The sequence below is a fragment of the Toxotes jaculatrix genome, chromosome 8 (genome assembly GCF_017976425.1).
Source record: "Toxotes jaculatrix isolate fToxJac2 chromosome 8, fToxJac2.pri, whole genome shotgun sequence".
NCBI lineage: Eukaryota > Metazoa > Chordata > Actinopteri > Toxotidae > Toxotes > Toxotes jaculatrix.
The window spans coordinates 22,067,143-22,094,708 of record NC_054401.1 but is presented as its reverse complement, the minus strand read 5'-3'; the positions used below and the strand labels follow the sequence as shown (position 1 = coordinate 22,094,708).

Genomic DNA, 27,566 nt, shown 5'->3' with positions numbered 1-27,566 from the left:
AAACAACGGAGTAATTAGGTCATTTTCCTTCAGTAACTGATGGACCAGAGGAGCAAATACTATGTTATTCCTATTGTGTTAAAGGCTTCTCTCACAGGTTAAAAAAACATCACATGACAAAAACACAACACACAGTTTTACACGCACATATTTCTCTATCTGTTCCTTCCTTCCAGGGGCTCTGACCTCCAACAAGCCAGTTCCATGAAAGATGTCTACATCTCGCTAGAAACCAGGGACAGTAAAACATAATTTTGTCATAACCTTCCCTCTTTGGAGGGAAAACAGATATAAAAGTATATAGCCTGTGGTTTACTGTGAGTCCCCCTCTCCCAGCCTGGCAGCAGCACGCGGGGCTGATGGATGCCGGGCGTCGGCCGACTTTTAATTGCTCGTAAATTTTTGATCCAGGGAAACCGCCACGTTCTCCTTGTCCCCCCAGCGACATGGGTGACGGAGCTGCTCAGGAGGGAATAAAAGAGCCTCAGTGAGGAACACAGAGAGGAGAGGAGGTAGAGAGGATACAGAGAGACACACTGACACAGTTATAAAGATACAGAACCACATCATCAGGTTCTCCATAGCATATATAGAGCACTTGTGTGCGCATTAAGGTCTATTAGCTAATGTCAGTATGGCCCTGTCAGTGTGATGCACTTCTGTTGAGATGAATGTTCCTCTTTGAAGACATAAATATCGGCAAAAAGCAATAACACCTTTCACAACATGATCTTATTTTATCTAAATTACATTTTAATTTTTCATTTAAGTGGCCAATGATATTTATACGTGTTCTGAACTCAAAAGCAGTAATTTATCCCTGATTTTTGTCAGTTGACAGGAAAATCAACCTGTCTATTGCAATTCTCGCCTGGCTTAGATAGACAGACATTTTAGAAATGACATTTGTGTACCACTAATTTGCAACAGCAGATGCACTTTGTAAGAAATCTAATGTAGTGATTACATGTTTTCTCTCAGCGTAATGAGTAAGTGTTGTTAAGATATCTAAGATATCTGACGAGTCACAAAATGTTGATACTGAACATTAACTGACAGCATACTTCTTTTTGTGAGTGAACAAAAGTCCTGGTTGAAATTTCCTTCAAAAATATACAAGGAAAATAAGTTTGTAGTATATATATAATTTCGAGAAAGCAGGGTTTAAATTATTTTTTTTCCCTGATCAATCTACACTCCCCACAGTGGCAAAGTGCAAACAAAATTTTAGACATGTTTGTATATTTATTAAAAGGGAAAAACTGAAATATATAATAAGTATTCAGACCCTTTGCTATGACTGGAAATTTAGCTCAGGTGACTCCCATTTCTCTTGATCATCTCTGAGATGTTCCTACACTGTGATGGCAGTCCACCTACATGATTTGGAAACACACATACATTCATAAGTTCTCAGCTGACAATGCAAAGTTGAAGGAACTGCCTCTCCTCAGTGAAAAACATGTGAAAGCAGCTTGGAGTTTGCAAAAAATTAAAGGATGATTGTGAGAAACAGGATTCTTTGGTCTGAGGACACCAAGATTGGTGACTGTTTGGCCTCAGTTCTATGCCTCATGTCTGGAGGAAACCAGGCACTGATTATCTCCTGCTCAATACCATCACAGCATTGAAGTCGGGTGTTCAGCTGAACAACTGATGCCACCACAGACTGTTTTTCAGCAGCAGGGGCTGGGAAACTGGTAATGGTTGAGGGAAGTCAGAAGTACAGATGCATCCTTAGTGAAAACCTGGTCCAGAGCTATTTTAGCATAACGCTGCAAAATAAAATGTATATAGTGAATGCACAGTATGTGCAGGTGTACATTTCTTTTAGATTATTTTATAACATAAAGATAAAGTAATTCTCCTGTTCACTTCATGGATGTCTCAGCAGAGGATAAAGTTTCACAGTCAGAAATGTCTCATATTGTCCAGTGTTTTGGTGTCTAATAAGCCTTAATCATAACAAATGTAGTATTCAAAGTGGATTTTCCAGATCATATTTCATCTTCAGCTGCTAACATGTACCAATATGACAGCATCAACACAATACTTTTTCTTTGTTTTGTTTTGTGTTTTTGAACACCTGAACCTCCTAATCCCAAACCTGTATGACTCAAAGAGGCAGCATTAAATCAGTGAAGGCCTGAGGATAATAAGAGATTCAAATGGGGTTTATGTTAAGCCCTGAAATCAGGAGACACACTGCTAAAACATTCAAGAGGTCAAATATTCATTCGTAATTTGTTTGTTGTTGTTGTTGTTGTTGTAATGTGTTCAGTCTAAGTCATTTGTTTATTAATAGTCAGTCAGACTCATTTTTAAAATGCAAGTCAATTCCAACTTTCATATAAATAAATATGAATAAATAAATATCATATGGGTTTTGTACTGTTGGTCAGACAAAATCATGTGATTTAATTGCAATTTAACTGGTAATTGATTGATTAAAAAAAGAGAATGATCAGCAGATTAATTGATAATGAAAAATAAGACTTAGTCGCAGCTGTAGCTCAGTCTGAACTCACATACAGAGAATAAGAGCCTGCTAGCAGAGTCCCCTGAGGCTGTGCAGGGTCTTACTGGACATCTAACAGGGCAACCAACCGACTAACACTGTCATTCATAGTTCACTGTGAACCTGGAAGCAGCATGTTAGTGCTGCTCTAGGATCAGCGTTGAAAAACCCATAGTAGTTGACCTCTATTATGTTTCTGTAAAGAGCATATAGTGAGGATTGTGTAGCTGTAGGCTGTAGATAGCCATTTATTTTTTTAAAACAAGCTGTATCATCAGAGGACAAAAGTTCTTACTCCTTTACTCCTCTAGAACCTCGCTGCATAAATTGTCCATGTCAAGCACTTACTGTGGCTGCAGACATGAGAGAACCTCTATCTGAAAGGAAACACCAGCAGGGTGAAGAACTGAGGTCCAGTCAACTACATTTGCATATACAGCTTCTCGTTTTCTTCTTTTACTGTGGAACGGTCCTTTAAGTGCCTGTCCTGCGTTGACAGTAATGGAGATAAGCTTGAAAAATGGGGTTTAAAAACTGTCTCTGAAGACTCGTGACTGTTGCCAAGCCTAACAGATGCTCATCTGATCAATTTCTTACCCCGTTTGTCTTCCTTCTGAGATGAAAGTAGGAGGAGATAAATATAGGTTTATCCCACCATTTGCTTGTTCGTTGCAGTAAGGTCTGACATCCTGCCGAGGATTTTGATTACTTCCTTCTTCTGTGTCAGACTCCGTCTAGCCTCAGATTTCTATCACTGTTTTTTTTTTTGGTGTGTGTGTGTGTCTTCTTTTTTTTTCTTTGCTTTTTTTTCTCTCTCTCCTCCTCCTGCTGTTTGTGTTGTTCCAGTCTCATTTGGTGGTTTTCAGCTCACCAGGTTTTGGCCTGTGGTGATCTCTTCCCTCCTCATATCGATCTGGCCTTCTCTTCCCCCCATGGCGGCCAAATCAAGACACACGCAGATCATCCACAGGTCACACACACAGGTCAGAGGTCAAAGGGAACTGGCTGGGGTCCTTCTTGCCTCTATGTGTGCCTGTGTTTTAGAAGGGACATTTAGGGCGAGGGGGGGCTTTGTCCATCAGACATCTTGTTTCTACTTAATGCAGACACAAACATGCATACACACTTGACTCACACACATTTAAACATACTGATTGTAGCATAATTAAGTCAAATTAAGATATAAAAACATTTTTTAATTATACAACTATGTGAATACAAATATTCAAAAACATACAACACTGAAGGTCTGGTCTGCCAAGGCTGGTGTAGGAGAGGCTTTCCTTTACAGCAGTCTGATAAACACTGACCGCCATTTTCAACATTCAGAGATTCATCGTGTTTTATTCTCACTGACTTTTCGTCAGTTATCAGTAGATTTGTGGTGCAGTGCATGATAGAGGTTAACTCATGTGGGCTTATGATCCAGTGTTGAACTCTGGTGCCTTGTGTAACTTGACACTAGACAGGAACTTGACTTTTTTTTTTTTTTATAGAAACTTTAAACAAACTTAATTTTCATTTGTGATGAGTTGAGACTATTTCAAACAACTTCCTGTATAGGCCCCCATCTTCTTTTGGTATAAATCTGAATAAACATATTAATACAGATATTTTTGAGAAATAAACAGATACCGATAACAGCTTTGTTTTGCACCCCTGCTATTTAAATAAAGTTTAGTTTGCCTTAAACAGAGAAACCAAAGATTAAAGGGCCACAATGGTTGATCAGACAAAGGAAACAGCATCTCTTTTATAAAAACAAAGACGTCACCAGGACAGAATACAAATACGTGCAAAACATCTTAACAATAAGATTTTTAGAACCAAAGACAAAATAGAACATAAAAAAAGATGGATGAATTTATTTTTCTTGCCACAGTAAGGATTTGATGTTTTCAAAATCATAGTCATCTGGATCTGTCATCTCTGATATCACAGCTACAGTGTCTCACAGTCTAACTAACCAGCACACGGTCTTACTGCAGGCTGACCGGCGTAGACGCAGAGCTCGCTTCCAGTGGGCACAAAGGGAGAGAGATGGGTGAGCCTGATCAACCCCAGTAGTGTCAACCCAATTACTCATTCTCTTAAAGGGCTATTAAAACATAATTGCCCAGCGATTTACATCCAAGTTAACGTGGCCCCGAGATAATTTATTATTTTCCATAAGCCCTTTCTTTTGTGTGCTGACTGAAAGAGTGTGGGGGGAGACAGAGAGAGGTAGACTGTAATTTCCTGAGTCATGAAGAAAGGCATGTTGGCAGTCCAGTGTAATTGTTTAAACCCCACTCTCAGACACCTTCCAGTCACCCCCTTTTAATCCTCGTTATCGCTCTCATTAGTCCGGGGTCAGGGGTCAGTCAGCTCCCCCTAGAAACACAAACACAGCGCTGGGGAGAAGAAGGGATGGATGGTGGGCTGGATGAGGGGACTGGAGGGTTGGGGCTGAGGTGGAGACAAAGCACTAGCCAGCCTGTGTTTGCTTTATTTACCTTTTTATTTGTGGAATAAAGCTACTTTAATACATTGCTGTTTTATTTTGTTTTAGGATGATAAATCTTTAGTGCTTAAATTTACAGCACATTTTTACTAGTATGAAACTGAGGTACCAGAGTAATGGAGGAATGCTTTAGTATCAGTGGTGAAGTCCAGTTTGAGTTGCCGATCCTGTGGCAGCAAACCTTTTTCAAAAATAGACAAAACTTTTGTTCATGATAAGTGATGTTACAGGTCAATACAGATATATAAACAGAGATCAGGTGTGGTAAATACTTGCAGGCTGCTGTTTGTTTTAAATAGATCATCATTTGGACTTTTTGGTAGCCTGGTGGTTAAGATAAATGTGACCTAATCACTACATCACAGGTTCAGGTGTGATTGAGGCCTTTGCTGCGTGTCCCTCCTCCCTTTGTCCATGTTTCCAGTCTGTCTCGACTGTCATTGTCAATAAAGGCTAAAATGCCAAAATACAGAGCTTATCAATTAGGTTTCCTCTCTAGTTAGGCTGAGAGACATGATGTGTGTGATACATCCCATAGGAGCACTCTGAATTAGCACCCCCACAGATAAACTGTTAAAAAAAACCACTGTTGAAAACTAAATAACTGACCCTTTTTATGTTGTGACCTTGCGACATGGTTTGGGTTAAAGTAAGAACTTTGTCGAGGTTAGAGGAAATTCATCATGTTAAAGTGTTAGAGTCCAACGTTTTGATGGCCCACCCATCTACCCCGGTGTCCTCCATGCACAGACTTTGTTGCTATATCACAGCGTCACCTGACTTCCTCCATTCCTCTCATCATAATTACTACGGCCACTAAAAGGCTTTGTCATGTGAGCGTAAACGTGTCATTTTAGTGCTTTTGCTGTCTCATATGACCACTCAACAATAAGCCATAGCCATAATAAGCTGCTTGCACAAATGACCTGTGGGGTTATTTTTGTGGGAGGGCAGTTTCTTTCAGGAACACCACTGTGTTATTTATAAGCTGTGTTCACTTCATACCTTCTTAGTTTTCTTCAGTTCTTCAGTTTCTTTTAAACTCGTTCATAAATTCCATCCAGCTAAAAACTAGTACAAGTAAAAGAATGCTTTTCTGTAAAGCATAAAAAGCGGCTATTTTTTTTTTACAGAGAATAAGAGCCTTTACTTTTCTGTAAAGGCTCTTATTCTCTGTATCTTTCATTGTTTCTTTGTTTCATGCTCATTCTTCCCTCCCTCTCTCTTTCTCTCTCTGGTCCTGCTCACCTCTGATCTGTTTGCAGGAATCACAACCTTGTTTCCCCCCAGTGTCCCCCTCTAATTGAAGCTAATAAAGATCAATTAAAGTCATTAAGGGCTTTTCTTAAATGAGGCCTGGCTACTAAATGCATTAGCAGGTCCTGTCTTTCTCCATATATACTATATGTCTCTCTCTCTCTCTCTCTCTCCCCCTCATTTTGCATGCACAGGGGACTGTTAGGGGTCTGTGGGGGCCAGGGTATTTCCAGGGTCACATCAATTGGAGCTGACATTTAACCACTACATCTGAGGACGATACCAGTATGTTTCTGCCAATGGGTAAAACTTGGGCTGACATTCAGCATGTTTCAAGTGATAATCAGAGACATTTCTATAGATAAAGATGAATATTGGTGCACTGCATCTCAACAACTATCAGATGGATTTCCATGAAATTGTGTGCAGACATTCAGAGGACAAATCCTACAGATCCCCTGACTTTTTATCTAGCACCATCATCAGGTCAGAAACTGAATTTGTCCAGTACTTTGGTTTGTGACCTAATATCTGTAAAACTGAAATTCACATCAGCCTCAGCTGTGCTTTGTGTTTAATTAGCAAATTTTAGCAACACGCTAACTAGGATGGTAATAATGACGAACTTTATATCTGAACAACATGACCATATTAGCAGTGTCAGTATGTTAGCATGCTGATGCTCATTTGTATATTTTGACATTATTACATGTTAGTACAGCATCACAGAGCTGCTCACATGGCTTGTGACTCTTAGTCCCATTAGCCACACTATTGTGGCTCTTAAGATGGTGATATTGCAACTACTGAGTGATTAAATTATATACAGATATTAATATTTCTGTATAGTTTAAAGAACAGTCTGGTACAGCATGTTTAGTTTTACCACATCACTAATCACCCTTCCACCTCATAACCATCAAGAACCCAGTGTCGCAAAACTCTGGGGTCAGAACGTTACTGCACTATTCAGCTACTCAGCTGCTGTGGTGCTAGAGCCCTATTCTTACTCCAAACCCAACAGAAAACGGGCAATATGACAGAGCGATAAGAGACATGAAGGAGAAGGAGAAGTGACCCATTCACAGGACAGCAGGTAGCCTGATGGTGCTACTGTGAGCTGACAGGACTGTCAACACACTTTATACAGCTGACTCTGTGTGTGTGTGTGTGTGTGTGTGTGTGTGTGTGTGTGTGTGTGTGTGTGTGTGTGTGTGTGTGCGTGCGTGCATGCGTGCATGCGTGCGTGCGTGTTTGTGTGTATCTTAGAATATACTGTATGTGAGTATCTTGCATGTCCGCTATGTGTGAAGATACAGTGTGTATGTAACTGAGAACGTTTCTGTACAGTATGTGTGAAACTGTGCATCAGTATGTGTGTGGGATTGTGCCTGTGTGTTATAGACCACATGTGAATGCATGTGTTCGAGTTCAAGTAAGAGACTACTGATGAGCGTGTGTTTGCTTGTGTATCTAGGAGTGTGCTAAGGAGACTAAAGCCAAAGTAAACCTTACCACATCCCACTTCTAGGTATGTGTGTGTATGCTTTGTGGTGTGTGTGGAACGTGTTTCATTAGTCTTGCGGCTTCAGTACAGTATAGCAGCCAGTCTGGTGCAGGGACAAGGCGGGAAGCTCCCGATCGCTCAGCCTGGGCTCTGCCTCCCTCTCCATATGGCCACAGAATTCCTCCGCTGCCTCCCCAGGCCTCTGCCAGTGTGAAAAGCAATTGAGTGGAATGTGTAGGAATTAAGTATCCCATCATTCAGCACAGACACGCAATTAAAAGAGCTGCAGCCGTCACTCGCAGTAGACATCATGCGAGCCATGGCTCTATAACTCAACACAGCGGACGCCTGCCATTTTTTGTTCTTAAGAGGGAACAAAAAATGGCAGGCACACGCTTAAGAGGCTCTTCAATTTTTTTTTTCAAGTCTATCTTAATACAATACTTGTATGTCCATATGTACATGGAAAGAGTTATTGGTTGCTATAATAATTCCTCCTGTCCACGCTGGCCCTGAAGTGATCTCTTCGTAGAGTGACTACACTGGAAAAGATGGTGAACAAAATCCACAGATCACTTTCAGTGATGAGAGGACATTTGTTCTAAAAAGACAAGAGCAGACAAAAAATGCATGTGTGGCAATAGGGATGTCACTAGAACCAATACTTCAGTAGTAATTCAATGCCAAAATTGTGAAAACATGACGGCACTTGTGTTTCTACTGTAACAGGACGCTTCTGTGGTTGATGAGAGCAGCATAATAATCCTACATTTGTTCTAGTCTGACTTCAAACATACCTCAGGAGAAAAAACAGCAATAATAATAACTACCACACATGAAATGGTGGCAATAAGTAAGTAAGGGTGGGTGCAGCAACAGGTCTGCTGTCACCTGTGGAAGAAAACATGTCACGGGTAGTTGAGTTTGAGGCAGAGCATCAGGGACAAGAGCATTTTGAACAAAAGAAGGCAACACAGGGGCGTGTGTGGGTGTGTGTGCTGTGGTATTTAATTTGGTATCATGAATTGTGGAATTTCACCACTACCAAATATCATGACATCCTACTTGGCATGGCGTGCATGTGATTTTATGCTGTCAGTTAATTTAATAAATTAATATGAATGTTTAAGTAAGATGAAAATAGTCCATTTGTTCCAGTGTTTCTCCAAAAAAAAAGGTTTGGTTTCCCCTGTGGTCAGACAACACATCATAAGTACCAGCTACGTTTTTTGTGGTATAATCTGCCCCTTACTGTGTGTTTACTCCTTTAGTCAGCTGCTCGCAAAGCAACCATGATGCAAAAACATAGGTCACACTCTTAGTGGACTAAGCGATGGTTGGTTTATGGTTAGAATGAAAAATGAAAAAAGTAAATAAGATGAAACCTGATATCATCCTCATTTCACAACATCCATTTCCCCCTATTATGGCGTAGGACGCATGGTGACCCTTGTTTGGCATCAGATGGATGAAGCCCAGTCATTGTCTGTTCATTTTCAGCCATTTCTTTATGAGCTCTTTGATGGTAGAGGATTTTGCTATTGCCTACAAGCACAGCATCATATTCTCATTTTAGTCACCACACTATAAAGTATTACAGTGCTGAAAAATGACAGGTCACCATAACTGTTTCTCAGACTGGGAAAAACAAAGATGCAGTTTCGTACTTGAAAAGATAGCCAGTTGATTTGTCACAGACTGGTGAAGCCTCAAGTTAGTTTTGACTCAGTTTTAGAAAGTCTTTTTACACAGAGCAGGGACTGTGGACTGTGTCTCCTGTCTCTAACACTGTACTCATGCTGGGAAGAGGAAAAAAAAATACAGCCGTCTTTAATCCTTTCTTCGTACATATGGACATGTGAGTAATAACAATAAGACATCAAAAATCTGAGCCTATCCTTTAATGCACATACCTTGGCATGCAGATAAATATAACAGAGTGTACAAGCTGTACTTTAAGAGAGAAGAAAAGGCAATTATAAAAATGTTGGCATTCAGAGAGAACAGAGGTCATACAGATCACATAAAAATGATAGATATGTGCAGGTAAAGCTGCTGAATTTCTGGAGCTGTACTTACTGTACATTTTCACTAAGCACAGAAAAAAGTTTGAAAGGATTTCTGATCAGTCTCTTGGTAACTGATATATTGATATATGGTATATATTAATGAGGTACTACAGTACAAGTGAACACACTGCAAAGCTTTGGTAGAACTTTTATAGTTTTGTAGTAGAAACCAAGTAGCTCCACTGAGATTCAGTCATTTTGCCAAGTGGCCAAAAGAGAAACATTACGAGAAGCAAAAGTGCAGTAAAGAAGTATAATGATTGAATCCAAAATAAAAATATACTACAAGTACTTATTGAATCCCCAAATGACATGAAATAAAATCAAACCTTAAATAAATTCTCAAGGTTCCAACTACCTGATTTTGTACAGCATTATGGAAATCATACTGAAATACCACTCCTTTACAGTTTTTACACAAAAAAGAAGTATAGTGCTTGTCTTGTTTGTTTCTATCTCTTCTGATAGCGCATATCGGTCTTTTCACAGAGCTAAGCTTGAGTGGGCTACAGTGTAAATATCCCAGACCTATTATTAATCCAACTAAATGTTCCTAGCCGTTGTCAAGCCACTAAGTACAAAATGGTGAATTGCAGACACGAAGAGAGATAATTGCCACTCACACTGGAAATTTGGCAAGCGCCTTCCCCACGAGACCCGGATGAAATGGTGCTTCAACCCCCGAAACTGTCATTCTTAATGAAATGGTAATTACAAACCCAGCGGAACAGCTGAGGGGCCTGCCGGGGCCCACGGAGCCCAAATACCAGAATAAACCTGCTACAACAACCTGCAGAGAAGAGGGAGAGCGGTAGGGAGGCAGGAAAGAGGAGGCAGGGGGTGGAGGAGGGGGAGAGAAAGACGATATAAAGCGGCAGAGTGGTTCAGGTAGGCACTAACACCGGGAATCTGAGATTTATTTCAATTGTGAAATGCAATACACACTCCAGGTTGGAGTGTGCTGTACACTGGGACCCTCATCAATAACGCTGGCTGTGTGGAAGGCAGGAGGGGAGGTTGGTTAAAAGCGCCCACACAGCCTGGGTAATTGATTGCTTTGTAAGTGAACGTGTCTTTAACCTTTGGGAGGTCAGACCCAGTCGGACACCATCAGTCCTGCCTGGGGTTGAACCGCTTCCAGCCGTTTGTCTTCCGCTGCTCCCTCGTCTCAGGGCCGATTTGTCAAGCATGAGATGTTTTGGGTGTTTAGATTACAGGCAAGATGGGAAAACAAAGGCAAAATGCCACCCCAAACAAAAGGCCCGAGCCTGGATCTCCCACTGATCTGCAGGCCGGGCAGGAGGCCAGCTACCTGGGGTGCTGAAACTGAAAGAGGGGAGGGAGTGGGGGGGGTGGACTTTGCTGAAACAGAGCCACAATGAAGCCCCCGAAACACAGCCACTGTGGAGCTTGAACCAGAGCCAGACTGGAGGCTGAACAGGAGCCAACGTGAGAATTGAACGACAGCCAGGACGGTGACATGAGATAGAGCCGGAATAGCGCCTTGAGACGCAGCCAAAATGGCAGCCAGAGACTCCGGGGGATAGGAGGGAGCTAGGGGCGGCTAACTGTTTTCTTCATGGCAATACTCCTCATCACCGGAGGTTTTAAAGTGTCCCTTTGCCACCCTCCCAGGTACTTAGGCCTGTCTGTCTGTCAGGCTGTTAGAGAGTGACTAAAGATGATTTATCTCTTGGATTATCAGGGCCAGTAGCTACGCCGTCACTCATACGATGCCCTGGAGAGACAGGTCAGAAACAGACAACACCGTCTAGGACCGACACTCTGACACCTTTATTTCTTATAGGGGAGGAGCCATTTATAGCCAGCCTGCACCGTTTTACACTTTGACAGGAGAAAGTCAAACTGCCATCTTGTTAAGCTCATGTGCAGATTATGGCTGTGTATTTATTTTCAGATGTGATATTTCATCACCATAAGGTAAAAGCAGCTTGTTCTTGCATGCTTGTGTCAGTGTGTTTTTGTAATGTATGAACATGCAAGAGTGTGTGTGTGTGTCTGTGTGTGTGTGTGTATATTTGAGTCAAAGCACAAGGTGCTGTGTGTGCCTGCCAGTTCCATCTGCTGTTCTATTACCATAGACGTGATGTACCTGCCACTTCCCTCCTCAGCTGAAGTGTGTGTGTGTGTGTGTGTTCTGTTCTCCCATCCTGTTGTTAGATCTGACAACCACTAACACAGGCTCGTGGTGACAAAAGGGGGTGTGTAGGGTGTGTGTGTGGGGGGGGTACTCTCAAGTTCCAGCTCCCACCCTGAGTTTGACAAACTGTCTAGAACTGAGGAAAAGCTACACTCTTCTCTTAACTTACACTCTTCACCTCTCTCCTTTCCAGGATTTAAGCAGGCAAGAAGTGTTTTGACACCCTTTTCGAAGGTGGAGTATATCCTCAATACTATGTAATAATATTCGGTTGCTTTTACAGAAGGTTCCTAAATTTGTTTTGTTAAGGCCCATTAACATTTCCATGCTCCATTAGGCATTTAGCTGATTCTGTCCCCTCTACTGTCTTATTGTGTGCTGAAGAGTAAATTATTAATTTCAGTTGTTACATCCCCAAAAGACCTGGATATCATTTGACAATTTTCAGCAACAGTGTCATTTCAATACCAAAGCTTCATTACTGACCTGACTAAAAGTGGTTATGATGAATATTTACAAAATCAGTGTATCAAATGATAAGGTTAAAAAAAAAATGTGACAATGGAAAAGGGGTTGTTCGTACTGATGAACCCACAGAGAATTATCACCCAAGTCTGCAGCTCCCCTCAGCTTCACAGACCTCTATAGTGAGTTCAAGCTCATTGTTACATTGTTCGGACCCAAACTTTGCTGTTTTGGTTCACTCTCACTGCTCTCATAATGTTCTTTTAAACCACAGCAGGCAGATGTTTTCAGAGATAAAAGCTTTAAAACCCCACTGTACACCACCAAACAGAAGACAGACAGTTAGAGAGTGAACACTGGACTTAAGTTCACCTGGTGGTCAGAGACAAGTCTTATATTGAAAGCTAATGTTGATCCATAACTGCTAGAAGTGTAAAGAAGCAACTAGCTACTAACAATTGCATCATGTCAACTTAAAAGGTTATGATATGTCAATGTCTTGTGACTTTTTATTGCACATTTAGCCTGCAATAAAAGGTCACAAAAAGAATGAATGAATAAATAAATATGTAAAATACTTTTCTATGAAACCTCTTTTTTCAATTAACAACAGAAAACAATGTTCTCAAATGTTAAATGTTGCCTGAACACAAGATGTTGCCTAAATAAAATAATTTACGTTACATGGTTAATTTTGTTTTTGGATCAGGAACTAAGAATAAAGCCCCTTACTGAGTTCCAGGAACTATGGAGCCAAAAGATATAAACTCAGGAATTAAATCAGGTACCTAAAGCTTTTTTTGTAAATTCCTGTTTGCTTTTCCACCACACCAGAAGAACCGTGAGAATTAGGCAAATTGCTCCAATATCAGATTAAAAAACAACAGCAGCATTTTAGACTCAATTTTAACCAGAAGTAAAAAAAAAAAAACACAACACAGTCATGTGATATTCACTGTATGTACTGTGAGGCTACTCTGATGTTTGAATAGATGTAATGACTGATAAAGGGCAGACTGTGTACTGCAAATTCCACCTTAATAGTTTGTGGGTCAGAAAGTGCTAAACCCCCTCTCAGCCAGGATTTTTGTTTGGAGCCAGGAATTATGGAAGTGGAACTAAATTTAAACTATAGTTCCTGACCCTAACCCTTGAAAAGCAAGTATGATTCCCAAAATGGTTCATGAAATGGTTCCTGTGTCCCTGGAAAAGTTCCTGCTGTGGAAACACATTATAAATAACCTACACTTCAGTTAACAGCCCAGCAAAAATCCAACAATCAATGTTTTAGTGTGCTTTCTAAGATTTATAAGATACCTGTAACCTCAGGAGGACCGAGCAAAAACAAACTACAGTATGAATGGAAAAACAAATCAGTCTTGACAGAATTTTCCCACATTTATCACTGTAAATAAAACAGTGTAATCTTGTTTAGAAAATATGACAAGACCAGCCTGGTTTGTTTCTGTTTGGTGTGTCTGTGAATTGACTGAAGATCAATAACCTCACGACTCTGTCAGCTCTATAAATCCAGGTGAATATGTGGATCAGTTGCAGTTGAGTGTTTTACGTCTGTATGTGTGTGTAACGAGAAAACGTGTGTGTGTTTCTCTGAAGGCGCTCGGATGCAAGGAATATGGAATATGTATGTGTGTGTTTGTGTGTGAAATGAGAGAGCCCATACACAAACGTAATGCATTCTGGCAAGCCATTTCCCTTTCATGCAAGGCCATAGATCGTCTGGGGGCAGCAGCCCCCACCCTCTCCTCCTCCCCACCTCCCACCCCTGACTCTCACACCCTCTTTCTGTTGGGGTTATAAAACTGGCCTTGCGTCTGTGCCCCAGCCAGATAGATTAATTAATTATCCAGACCTTCTCTTTTTCCATTGCTGAGCCAATTACTCTGTGACTGAGCCTGTGGTCTATATACATGTGTTTTAGAAGGGAGAGAGAAAGTGTGTGTGTGTGTGTATGTGTGTGTGTGTATGTGTGTGCAGGGTAATTAAAGATATAGCTCATCCACAGACTAACAATCCCACTATCACTTAATATTAGAGTAGCTACGCAATGATATTGTTTCCCGTGAAAGGAGAGTAGATCTGCTGTATGTGTGGGTAATTGTTGGCTAATTGAGAGGAAGTGGAGGGTCTTTATGGCGTGTGTTTGTGCGTGTGCGTGTGCGTGTGTGTGTGTGCGTGTGTGTACGTGAGTGAGTGTGTGGGTAGAAGAGAAGGTGAGAAATAAGGTTCTTATGTTGATAAGAGTCTATTAGGATGAAAGTGGGACATCTTGGTGGGCCAGTGGTTTTTTTTATTGACCCCTGACCTAATATCATGATTGGTTATTCAGACATGATGGACTTGCTTAGATAAATATGTTATCAAATCTGAATGTTAAGCACTTCACCTCATTCTTTATTATCTTCCTCTATTTTAACTTTTGTTTTTTTGTGGAAAATGGCTCAACTGAAAATGTTCCTGTCCTTTGAAAGTCTGAAGTACTATAATAGAGGCAAAATGTTACTGGTAATTGTGTGTGTGTGTGTTTGGATGTGGATGTGCATTTGATTGATGTGTCAGCAGATAAACTGGGCTGAATGAGCCGAGTGTGTGTTTGTGTGTGACATACACCAACTCGCCCTGAGGGACAGGGGAATCGGAGCACTGCACCTCCTGCAGGGGGTGCCGTGTCTCTCGGCAGGGGGGTGCAGCAGGCAAACAGAGGGGAGCCTGTACACCCCTCCACCCAAGCCCCTACACACACACACACACACATCCCACTCCACCATACTGCGCTACAAGATTGGTGGAGGGGTTGTAGGGACCCTGCGCTCTTCTAAAACCTCCACTAATGCATAATTCATGTACAAGTAGCAATTTTGATATTTTGCTAGGGGGTTAGAAAAATAGGAGAAATTTCAAAATAAAGTTCCACAACAGCCTGCGCAGTCATCCTCCTTATTTCATTTAGGTCGCTGCCACGACGAGCTGACAGTGAGTGGTCGGTAACTCTTCCCCGGAGTTTACAGAGCTTTAGTTTCTACATCTGGTACTATTTACATCAATATTTTTCAAATGGCCTCCTATACTCTAACTCAGATTTTCTGTTTGGGGTCCTGGAGACCTGAATCCTTGTTAACAGCTCAATAAACATACTTTACACGATTTTATCATCTTGATACTTCATGATTTTACCTTATTTTATGAAAATTGCTTATTAGCCTGGTTTTGAACTGATTCAACATTTACTTTGTGTAAAAACACAGAACCTGAGTCTGTGAGACCCTGAACAAGGCAGTAAAGCCAGTGAGAACAAAACACAAGGGTTAATTTGATAAATAATAAACAAACAACTTATAGGAAATACACATTTTTACATAAACATTGCTATCAAGTAGATTTCTGGGTATTTATGCTATTTATACTATTTATGCATATTTGCTTTCCATTTTATCTATAGTCACTGTTGTTTTGCCCACAGCCACTGTGCTTCATTTGAAAACAATAATGCCATATGCCATTAAACAGGCCTGTAATCTAAAGGTGCAATCAGACAATCATCAATCATGTTATAGATTTTTAAAACTGTATGTGAAATACAGAACTTCTGAACTTGATGTAGCTCCCATGATGAATTCATGTAGCAGATGTCACACCGTTCAGGAAACACATAAAAACAGAATTTGTTTTTGATTGTTACATTTCTGTTTGCTGTACCACATTTAGTGATGTGGCATCAAGAACTTGTGCCTTTGAAGAAGCAAACAAAAGCTCCTGGTTCAGTGTTTGCTTTGTCCGGAGTGAAAGGCGAGCGCTCGGCACCTGGGAGGGAATCTTTTGCCAAGCTTGTAGTGCAGCCTCACTCACTCCTCTCTCTCTCTCTCTCTCTCTCTCTCTCTCTCTCTCTCTCTCTCTCTCTCTCTCTCCCTCCCCACAAGGGCAGAGACATCTAAAAGGACTGTACCTTGGTGTGCGTCCAACAAAAGCTCTCTGCTGAATTTCATCCTCTTTTGAATTTGTGTTTGAATAACACTCGAGCTACAAATCAAAATATGTTGGACACTGAGAGTGAGGTCATGGGATGTAGATCACTGTGGCTTCCAGAGAAGTCTCCTTGTGTGAGAGACGGGAAGGGTGGCTGCTACTTTGACTGATGGCTGTAGAGACTGAGAGAGCCGTTTGGTGCCCATTCTCCTGAGACTAAGTCCATGCCTGTGCCAAACCCCTCATTTTCCCCCCCTGCAATATATTTCATTAAACTTTTAACTCTTTGCAAGGTAATTCACTTGACATTTTGAGGCTGTGCTGCTGAAGGCTGCTGAGTGTTTCTCTCTCTGTAATTTTATGTCAGAGAGGATATTTGCCTGATACAGCCCTAAAAATATGTTCCAAAATCGTTTCTCTATAAAAACACACATTCAGAACAGTAAAATGGATGAAACTGTATAACATCCAAACCAACAAAGCTGAGCAGCGCGGCACAGCATTTCACGGTTACAGCCATGCAGGTCCCAGTGGCGCAGATATAATTAAGACCTCTTCTTAATTACTTAATAAGCCTAATTAGTAACATTTCTGAGCCGTGGATTTGGCTGTAGGAGCGATGGAAATCAGACGAATGTTAAGTCTATTTGTTATTTCATTTAAATCCTAATGTTAATGAAATTAGTGCATCATGATATAACAGAAACAAGCCACACTGGGATTGACCATAAGGTTAATGCAGTTTTCTATGCTCCTGATAAACATTCAATTAAGTAGTACAAAAGGAGGACAAAATAAAAATCATAGAAAACTAAAGTAAATATAGTTTTTGTTGACTGCTCTTGTCATCAAGCTTTTATTGTATCCAGTCTTTGTTCATTTTTCATTAATCCATCGCCAGATGTGACGGAGAGGTGTGTGAAACCGACCGGGGGTCTGCTATGTTTTCGTCTAAGGCAACTAACTAAGGCAAGCCCACCAATCATGCACTGGAGGTGCTGCTGCATTCTTGGCCACTTAATTAGAAGTTGTTGATACCACAGAAGGTGTCACCAACCTTTTCAGGCACTGAACAGATGGTGTCCCCTCTTTTTGAGGTCCTGCCAGTGCCCACTCTGTGGCTCCTGGGAAAATGACCTAACTCACAGGCAGCTGCTTAGTGCGGCTTGAGTGATTCTTTATAGCCACTTCTATTGGGGGGGACTTAGCAGGACGTACCACTGCAAACAAGGGGTGAGACCGCCATAGTTAGGTCCCTGGATAGCTGCAAAAATCTGTTTTGGTTGCAGCATTGCAGTTGTTAAAGCTGTGTTTTTAATGGCGTGTGCAAAGATGAAGCAAAGACCTCGACCCTGGAGATCTTGATGTCTCAGGGCTAGTTGGGTTTGTGTGCACCTTCCTCTGCTGCTGGCAGATGGTGTGAATATCAACAGAGAAAGGACCCGGGAAGGCGTGCAGAACAAAAAGTGAAAAGGGTTCCTCGACAGTTACAAAGAGGCCCCATGGATAGGTGGGGAGTGGGTGAGGGGGGGTTGCCGTCATCCTAATGGATAAAAAGAAGGAGGGAGTAAGAGTTTGCAAGGGCATTCGCCGTCGAGGAGCGAGAGTGGATGGAGAAAATGCGAGGGCCGCAGATTCGAGTATGTGTGGAGGCGGGGGGTCGGGGGTTTAACATGCTTCGTGCTGCGTGGACAGAAGATCTGCTGTCACTCTGTAGTCGGCTTGGCTCAACCTCCCTCCAACCACGCAGGAGGTGGAGAAAGAACAAGTTGAAAATTGGATGACTGTGTTTTCTGACTAATTGCTTGATATGCATTGCATTATGTGGGTTTCATCTTAAAGACATTTTAATCCCAGACATTTTTGCAGTAGTTCTAAAAATCTCAATCACATTCTTGTAGGAAAATGTAGGCAAATTCTGTGATTAAAAAAATGTCATAAACCACCACAGCTATAAATCCTGTACTGCACATTTCTATTTGGAGAAATCACAAGACCCTCGCTGAATGTAGCAGTGTCCCGCTCTCTGAATTCCTTGCTACTGATGATGAGATGCCTGAAAAGCTGGGGAGCCTTCTTGAAAAGCGGCTCAGCGCTGCTGTTTCATTGACATGGCAGGGGACATAAAATCTGTCATTTTCATCATGTTCTGTTGTGGGTAAACCTGTTTCCTGCAGCTTTCTCTATCAGATATATGTCTGTGTGGGTTTATGGCCATGGAGCTCGGGCAGGCCCGATCGATCTGCGGGAGCTATAGCATTTAATAGGTGCACTGCTCTCGCTAAAGGGTGCTGGGTGGGGAGGGTGTATTTAATGACTAAAAGGGGGCAAGGTGGCAAGCCCTGGTCACCAATAGTTTCTGTTTTATGAGAAGTCGGGCTACCAGTTTTCCCCACACTGTGAAATATCGTACATGATCTATTGTTAATGCTGGTGTTTTATTGTACTTTTCCATTTTATGGGTAGGCAACTCAAGAAAATTAAGCAAAAGTATGTGCTGAGTGTCACTGATGTGCATCCATGTGTATTGCGGAAGTACGTGTTTGGGGTTTTTTTTGTTTGTTTTTTTATAGTTAATTTTTTATTGGGTTTTCTTTTACAGAGCATATTTGACATCCGTTGTACATGACGTATGAGCTCTCGTTTTGAAAAACAAACTAAAAGAGAGAAAGTGTTTTGGTTTTAATGTGTTCATGCTAGCCAAAGTAGAAGAATTATTTTCTTGAAAATACCAGGGCTCCCTAGAGCTTTAAGACACAGATTTCATATTAATAACCCTTATGATATAAGACAAGTAAGGTGACACAGATATATTCCTTAATTAATGCATTAATTTGTGAGTTAATGAACTAATTAGCATGACTGGATACGTTTAGTGTAATAGTGATTATGGTCACCATTACATTAAATATACCAGGGACATAAGATAGCTTAAGTTCCTCTAGTTGGTGTCGTTGCTGGTGAATCTGCCAGTGTCATACTGAAAAACTGGGCATGTGTCCTAAAGGATAGGGCTGGTAATATTTTATATTATTTCAACTGCCAAAAAAATTCCATGTAAAGATCAAAACCCACAATATCTTGATCCTACCAACAGGTGTTGTCTGTCTAGCCAGAGTCTGATCTACCTTATTCATCTGTGCCATAAAGCTCAATTATTGTCCAAGGGCTATTAAAAATACAGCCACACTGTTGCTCTGGCTAACATGTTCAGAGTCATGCTCTTTCATAGAGACCAGAGTCAGTCCCACGTACACCGTCCTGGTTCCATTAATACTCCCAAGCACAGAAAATGTGGATTACTCCGCTGCTGAAAATAGTTCCAACAAATGCATTGCATACTCCCGTTTGAGTGATGTTTGCTAAAAAACTACTGTGCCCAACTGTTCTAGGAGAGCCTTTTTTTTTTTTTTAAAGTCAGAGTATATATTTGTGACCTGTATTTAAAGATGCATGTCTACAATAGGAAGGAAGTCAAACACTAATTAGAGACAAAATGACACTTAATTGGTTTTGGTCTATGGAAAAATGTATTACACCAGCCTCTGCATTCAGACCTAGACAGTAAAATTAGTAAAAAAAAAAAAAAAAAAACTACTTTAAATGTAATTTTGGGAGCATTAAAGATCCCAATTCCTTGTAATCAGCTGATTTTGGTGACTTCTAGCTCGAATGATGAACTAAATAAAAATGCTTCTAGAATCATCTCATCTGGAACTTGAATGACCAAATAATATGTTTAGGTTCTTTATTCTTTATGAGGATCCATGTGAAGTGATGCCTTAGCAGTCACTAATCTAGTCTCCCGCATTCAGCTGTTGTCAGCTGTGTTTTGCTTTAACTCCTCACAGCTTTCTCAAACCCCCTGAATGACCTTGAACTTCAGCGGCGCACCTCAACCCCACACACCCGTCTGCCTAATGCTATTATGCTGGGCCCTACATGCTAAAAGTCATTGGTGGTGATAGTGGCTGATTAGATTGTGTCCATTGATCGTGCGGCGTGCTGTTAGGACGAGGACGACGTGGGCTGCAGCTCCTGCCTCTGCTCCTCACACACACTGACAGTCTGAGACAGAGGAGATGGAGCCCCATGCAGGGCAGCAGATTGAGTTATTGATCAGCTCTCTCCTTTCTCCTGTCTCTGTCTCTCTCTCTGCTCCTCCAAGAGACTCCGTCATCAGGATAATGAATTTCACTTATTGCAGATTAACGGCATAAGGTTTGTATGGTAATAATGGCAGAAATTAGCTCTTTGTCACCCCCTCTGGATTTCCAAAAGGAGGAGGGATGAAGGTTGTTACGGCCCTGTTACTCTGTCTGAGGACTGTGATTTTAACAAGAAGGAAACCGAAAGAGAGAAAGTGCATGAAAATGAAAGATTTGAGGGAGAATTAAGGAGAGACTTATGAGGACTGTGATTTCAGCATCACTGAAGCAGCAGAGGGGAGTTCTGATGCAAGAAATTCAGGTTTGATGGAGGAGAGTGAAGGAGAATTTAAAGAGGGGGAGAAGACTGAATAGCAGGCTGCTCTGTGGAAAAGAGAGGGCAAAGAGGAAAGATGAGAGCGGATGATTCAAAAGAGACATAAAGAGATGGCGAAGCAGGAGCGGTAAAGTGGATGAGAGAGAGTAAGATAGGCAGTGGTCACACAGTCACCAGGCAGCGATGCCGCTTAAGGGGCGGTCATTGTGTCTCCAGCACCCAGATTGGGGTGGTAAAGAATGAATAATGAGGCTTGATTACAGTCCATGAGATGGTACATTGTTCAGGATCAATCCTCCAGGCAATTACAGGCGGCACAAACAGCAGCCCACAGCCTCAGCCCGGACAGAGCAGGAAGCGATTGTGTCAGAGGACAACATCATCTTCCTCAATGACTTATTGCCTCCTCGTGTCGGAGACATTAGCACTTACTCTACTCCTGCAGCACATTCAGCCTCCCACGTAAACAGCCTCCAGTTCACACATGTGTGAGGATATACACAAACACATATAATAGTACATAATAGAGTAAATGTTTCCTGCTTGTTTCAGGTATGGCTTTGGATTGTTGGATGCAGGGCTGATGGTGCAGCAGGCTGCACACTTCAGCACTGTTGCTCCACAAAGGAAGTGCATCCAAGAAGTCCCACTTAATCCCACCAGGTAAAAAGCTGCATGTGCTATGTTTATGTAACCCCATATTTTCTAATATTCTCTTTTTCATTGCTTTTACTGACTTTAGTTGCATATAAATTGATTGACTGATTTTGTCTTTCAGTTTTTCCTTGCTGTCTTCTTGTACTTTATCTCCTACAACAAAACAGCTTCTCCACAGGGATTAATCCTGTCTACGTGTGTGTTTTTGCAGTGTATGAGTGTGTAATAAGTATGTGAGAAAGAGGTTTGGCTAGTGACTGACAGATGTGATGATTTTTCATTGGTTAGGATCCTTTCTTCAGGAGGCACCGTCAGTGTGAACATCCAATCAGAGGCCTGCCGTGGGAGGACTAATGAGATCAATACTCTGGAACATGTTCAGGTTTGGCACAAGTTTTTAAACAAAGCCAAATATCATGAACATACAGTACAGTTTTTACATTTATTTTATTTCTATATTTTCTAGGAATAATGGAAAATGTTGTTATATTCCTTGCCATCGATTCTTAATGAGATATGTGAAAGATATAGTACACTTTGCAAAATATGCTTATTTGCTGCCTTGCCAAGAATTAGATGAGGGGATCCATATCACTCTGTCACATGTCAGAAGCCATTAGCTTAGCTTAGCATAAAGAGTGGAAACCAGGGGGGAAGCAGCCAGCCTGGCTCCTCTGGAAACTCACTGGAAAGTTCCCAGCCAAGAAATAGAAATTGAATATAAAATGTCAAACTATTCTTTTAAATCACACAAAAACTGCAATCAGTTTTCAGCTGTGGTAGAGGCAGATATTCTCTTACATACTTGTGTTGTGGTTTGGCTGGAAATCCGATCAGTCACCCATGTTCCCCCACTGCCTTTGACAAGATACCAATCAAGAAGCGCATTTAAAACTTAACTTCTGCCAACAACTGGGGAAGCTTGACGATTTCATACAAATTGTTTTCAGGTTTCTGTGTCATGTGTTTTATCTGAGAATAGAAGAGATAAAAAAGGATCACACTGTGATGTGCGGCTGTGTCATTTGCAGAAAATGGCAAAACTGTGTTTTCTTGAGTACAGGCGCATACATGCAAATGTGCTTATGTTTGACTGTGTCAGCAGGCATACGTACTGTATGTGTCAACGTACACGCACATTTGGGTTTGTGCAAGTTATCTATGTTTGTGAGTGTGTGTACTTGTGAAGTAGTGAGGAGAGAGAGAGAGAGTGCGGGAGTGTGTCAGCATGTAAATTGAAAAGGCTTCATCTTTGCGGCTCTGCTCCCTGGCAGAAAGCGTGGGTCAGACCATCGCTGCGAGGTGTGATTGATGGACGTGTTGCCGTGGTAACACGCCGTAAACAGGAGCGGGCTGTCAGTCTTTTTGCAGCTTGGCGGCTCGCTCTGCGATGTGCCATTGTCACACCAGATGTGCTGCTTATGATGAACAGGGACAGGGAGAGTGTTTACTGGGAGGGAATTGGGGGGGGCAGGGGTTTGAGGGGTACATACGCTTATTTAAATCATTTAGCTAATATTCCCCTTAGCCATTTTTGTCACTGTGCCTTCTTCTGCTCCGTACATTTCTTTGTCCTCATCTTTGGGTGGATATGGACAGACTGGTATTTCCATCTGTCTGGTACACACGATATTGCAGCAATATGGATTTGGATTTAAACTTAGGAAAACAATGCACATTAGCACTTTCACTGCAGCATTTCAAGGGTTACTCTGATCAGGGGTCAGGGGAAAATACATTGTTTGTTCATCCATGTGTCACATGTATCTTCTCAGATATCGATAATGAAAACACCAATCCCATATTTTTAAAGGAATTGCTGGACAGTTGAGGAAATTACCTCAGTGATTCCTCTCTCATGTGTGTATGGTAAATATAAATATATTGCCAGTCGCTGGTTAGCTTAGCTTAGCACAAAGACTGGGAATGGGGAAACAGCTACCCTGGCTCTGTGCAAAGTAAAGAAAATCTGAAGTTCACTAATTAATACATCCTATCTTTTTTGTTTGATCTGTACAAAAACCAATGGACATGTGAAAGGTTGTTTCCTGTCCATAGTTACGGCAAATATATGCAAATATACAAATAAGCATACAAAGAAGCATATTTCCCAAAATGTCAAACTATTGCTTTAAAATGTGATTGGTCTGAATGGGTGTTGCTTGACATTTAGGTAAACACTGGACTATTTAATCTTTAAAGTAGGTTTAAAAGAATAAAGACAAGTCCTTGTTTCACTTCTCTGTCACACTCAACAAACAGCCAGAGGATGTCAAACAGTGGTACTGACAAGCTGCAAGAAGACCTGGGTCGTCAATGGAAGATAACATGTTTACGTTACTCTGTCTCTGTACACCCACGTCCTCCCTCTTGTTTTCCTTCTTTGATATCCCTCCATCAGTGTCCTTGTTCACACCTGCCTCTTTTTCCATTTCTTGCCACCTGTCTCTCACCAGGTGAGAGTGAGCATCAGAGCTGTGTGTCGTGGTGACCTCTCCATAAGCCTGGAGTCCCCAGGCGGCACAGTATCATTGCTGTTGGACACGCGACCCCTTGACGCTTCCACTGCCGGCCTGAAAAACTGGACCCTGATGACCGTGCACAGCTGGGGCGAGCAGCCGCGAGGCCTCTGGACCCTCCAGGTGAGAGAAGTAAACTGCTGTCATCGTAAACTGCTGCTTGACTGTACTTTGTGCTCAGTGCTAATTAATATTATTATTAATATTTATTATTATGACCAAAGTCCAAAGTCTTTTTTTTGGTTTCTTTACTGTTATACACATTTTGGCTACTGTGAAATCTACAAAAAAAAAAAGTAAACATTACACTAACATCATACAGTTGTTAACATCTCTGTTCTCATCTCAATGCCTTTGATATGACTTTGAATCCAGAGATGAATTAGCAGTTTTGTCAGTAAAAGTCCCCTGGATCTCATGATAATAAGTAATCACTAACTTTGCTAGCTTACTTAAATCTACCAAAAAAAAAAAAAATCTTCTTGCCAAAGCTTTTTTACTCATTTTCACGTATCCACCTGGAAACCCCATTTCACATACCTTCTCCCATGATATAGAAATGATTTGCTCTGCTTCACATTGTCCTCTTCCAGTAGCTGTGATGTATAGAAGTTTAAAAATAGCCCAGCCCAGCACAGCCCAGCACAGCCCAGCACAGCACAGCTCAGCTCAGCTTGGTTCAGTTCATTTTGCCACAGCAATGTGAATCATCCTCTACTTTCATCTCCAAGCTTCAGCCAAGCATGGCAATCTTCATTTTCCTCCCTGCGCTCTTCTTTTCCTGTTTTTTTTTTCTTCATAAATGTGCTGATGTTTGATATGGAGGAAGGAGCTAAAATGGAAGGGAAATTAAGACTGGAAGGTTAAGTAACCTTGGCCGGGTTTGACAGACACAATACTGCCGACGTCTGATTAGAATCCATACTCACAGACAGTAGCGCACTGAGGTCATTTACTGTATATTCGTGTGGGTGGTAGCAGTAGAGGTGGGGGGGGGTACTCTCTACTGTGTGTGTGTGTGTGTGTGTGTGCAAATAGACATCAGTCCTTGTAAACAGTTGGAGGTTTATAGAGAAAAAGCTGTGAAGATGAAAGACACCCGCCCCCTGTCCTCTATCACCTACCTCTTCCTGCAAACACATGCACACGGATACACACACACATACGAACACACACACACACTCTTTCTCTCTATCTCTCCCTCTCTGTGTCTCTCCCACGTCCTCGTGCAGATTTAGTGTCCCCTCTGTGACCAATTACCAGGACCCGGTGTGTCGCAGAGACAGGGAGGAAACACCATGAAGCCGAGCCACATAACGGCGACACTGCTCATTACTGGAGGGCCGAGATGAGTCACTGTGATGCTTGCAACACGAATTAACACTCGCATCTGACGTGCTGCATGCCTTAGCACAACGCTAATCAGCATACACACATACACACTGATTGGTTTAACACTGGTTGTCAACTTTACCATAGATCAGGGAGCGACGTGTATACATACAATCACAAATACAGCACGCTAAACACAAGAATAAGTGTTACAGTGTATGAAGGTAACACACGTCTAAACATGAACATGAAACAAGGTCCAATACACCCAAGCTGGCTTTTAAATACATTAAAATATAGGTCTCAGAAACTGTTAGTACAGACTAAATATCACAGTTCATCCAAAGTTTAAATCTGTACTGTTTCAAAAATCAAAGTTCACTCTGACAAGCCGCCATGCAAATCTTGAAATGGTACGCAGACAGGAACAGAAGAGGATACGAGAGAAACAGAGGACAAACAGGACTAATAGAAAAGACAGGAGGAGGGATGGTAGAGAGTGAAGGGTCAACTATAAAATGGAAACCCTGGGAAGTGACTTTAACTGGACTATCTGCTGGATCAGTGTTTAAAAACTCACGGGCAGGAAAGGAGGGGGGTGCGCTCTGTGGAGAGTCTGTATTGATTTGTCATGATGACAATTGTCAAAAACCACTGTGGTGCTGCTGGAATGAAAGCGGGACTGAAGTGAAAAGGGAGCGAGTGTTATGGCTCGGGGCTCGGCTGACCTTCCAGCGCTGTGAAGGAGACAAGACCGCAGGGCTGGAAACACTCTCTCTCTCTCTCTCTCTCTCTCTCTCTCTCTCCCTCCCTCTCTCTCCCTCTCTCTTTTCTCATATCTGCTCTCCCCTGTGCTCGCTCTACCGCCATCTGTGGTACCTCACCTCAGCTCAGCTCAGTGCTTTTGCTGTTGATCAGAGACAATATTGCAGGCAGCGTCGCACAGTATAGAAAGCCAGCACACAGCAGTGTAACAGTATGCATTTAAACCAGACAGACATGATTAACTACATGATTTGAGAACAATAACATATAAGCATCAATATCAATGATAACCGTTCATAAGCAGATAAAAGTACATCAGATATTACTTTGACCCTGTGTGTCCTTGATCTTTCTTCATTCTGTCACTCTCTCCCAGTCAATCTCTAGCTCTCTCTACCTCTTGTTTCTCTTTCACACCACTTTTTAGCTCCTGTTTACAAACGCACACATATTTTGTCTCTATGTCTCCCTTGTGTCCTTTCTTTTCAAAACATTTCTTTCCTCATTTAGTGCTAAGAGGTAAGATTCTATGGGAAATAGGAAAATATGACAGTTTATTTAGCATATTTACAGTTAGTATGGGGTTAATTTAAAGGGTCAGTTCACCCAATTTACAAAAGATTTAAAAAGACGGTATTTCCTCACATACCTCTAGTGGTATCTGCAGTTAATTTTGGTTTTATTTGTTCAGGTTTTTAGATACCATTCTTTGTGATATCCACCACAATACAATGAAAGTAGAAGAATTTGTTTGTGCTGCTCTAAGCACTTGAAAAAATGGTGCAGTAACATGGTTTTCCAGGATCAGCGATGTCAGTGTGTTCTAGAGTAACAGGAACAATGTGTCTGGTTAGAAATGTTCCTGTAAAAATTTTAAAATGCTGTAAGCACCGTATAATAAAAGCCGTTCACCACCATTGTACTGGGATGGAGGCAGAAGTCAGAACCTGGACAAAACTATCTGCATGGCTGTATCCAGCTATAGAGGAGGGAGAAAAATGTCTCTCTGTAATTTAGGTGGACTGATCCTTTAAGTGAGTGTGTATTTGTATGTAATTCAGCAGGTTAAAACAGCACATTTTCAAAGAATGGATTGTGTGTGCTTGTGAAAATAAAAGCACAAAGATAAATATAAATACACATCCACATTCCTTCTTTTTTCTACCCCACCTGGCTCTATGCTGCCATGCCCACAGGGAGTGTGTGTGCCTGTGTGTGTGTTAGTGTGCTTGTGTGTATCAGGGTGACAGCATGTGTGTGTGTGTGTGTTAGTGTGTTTGTGTGTATCAGGGTGACAGCGGTCTTTGAGCAGAGACATCTCTGATTCCCAGAGGACTTTGAGAC

General features: G+C 41.6%; 1 protein-coding gene across 1 annotated transcript in view; it reads left to right on the top strand.

Annotated features, from left to right (window-relative positions):
* LOC121186588 (proprotein convertase subtilisin/kexin type 4-like) overlaps positions 1–27,566 on the top strand; it is a 155,447-nt gene that overhangs the window by 108,491 nt on the left and 19,390 nt on the right. Inside the window, exons 14-16 of the mRNA XM_041045364.1 lie at positions 21,502–21,612; positions 21,895–21,988; positions 24,063–24,248. Coding sequence (XP_040901298.1) covers positions 21,502–21,612; positions 21,895–21,988; positions 24,063–24,248 — 391 coding nt within the window. The remainder of the gene's footprint in view (positions 1–21,501; positions 21,613–21,894; positions 21,989–24,062; positions 24,249–27,566) is intronic.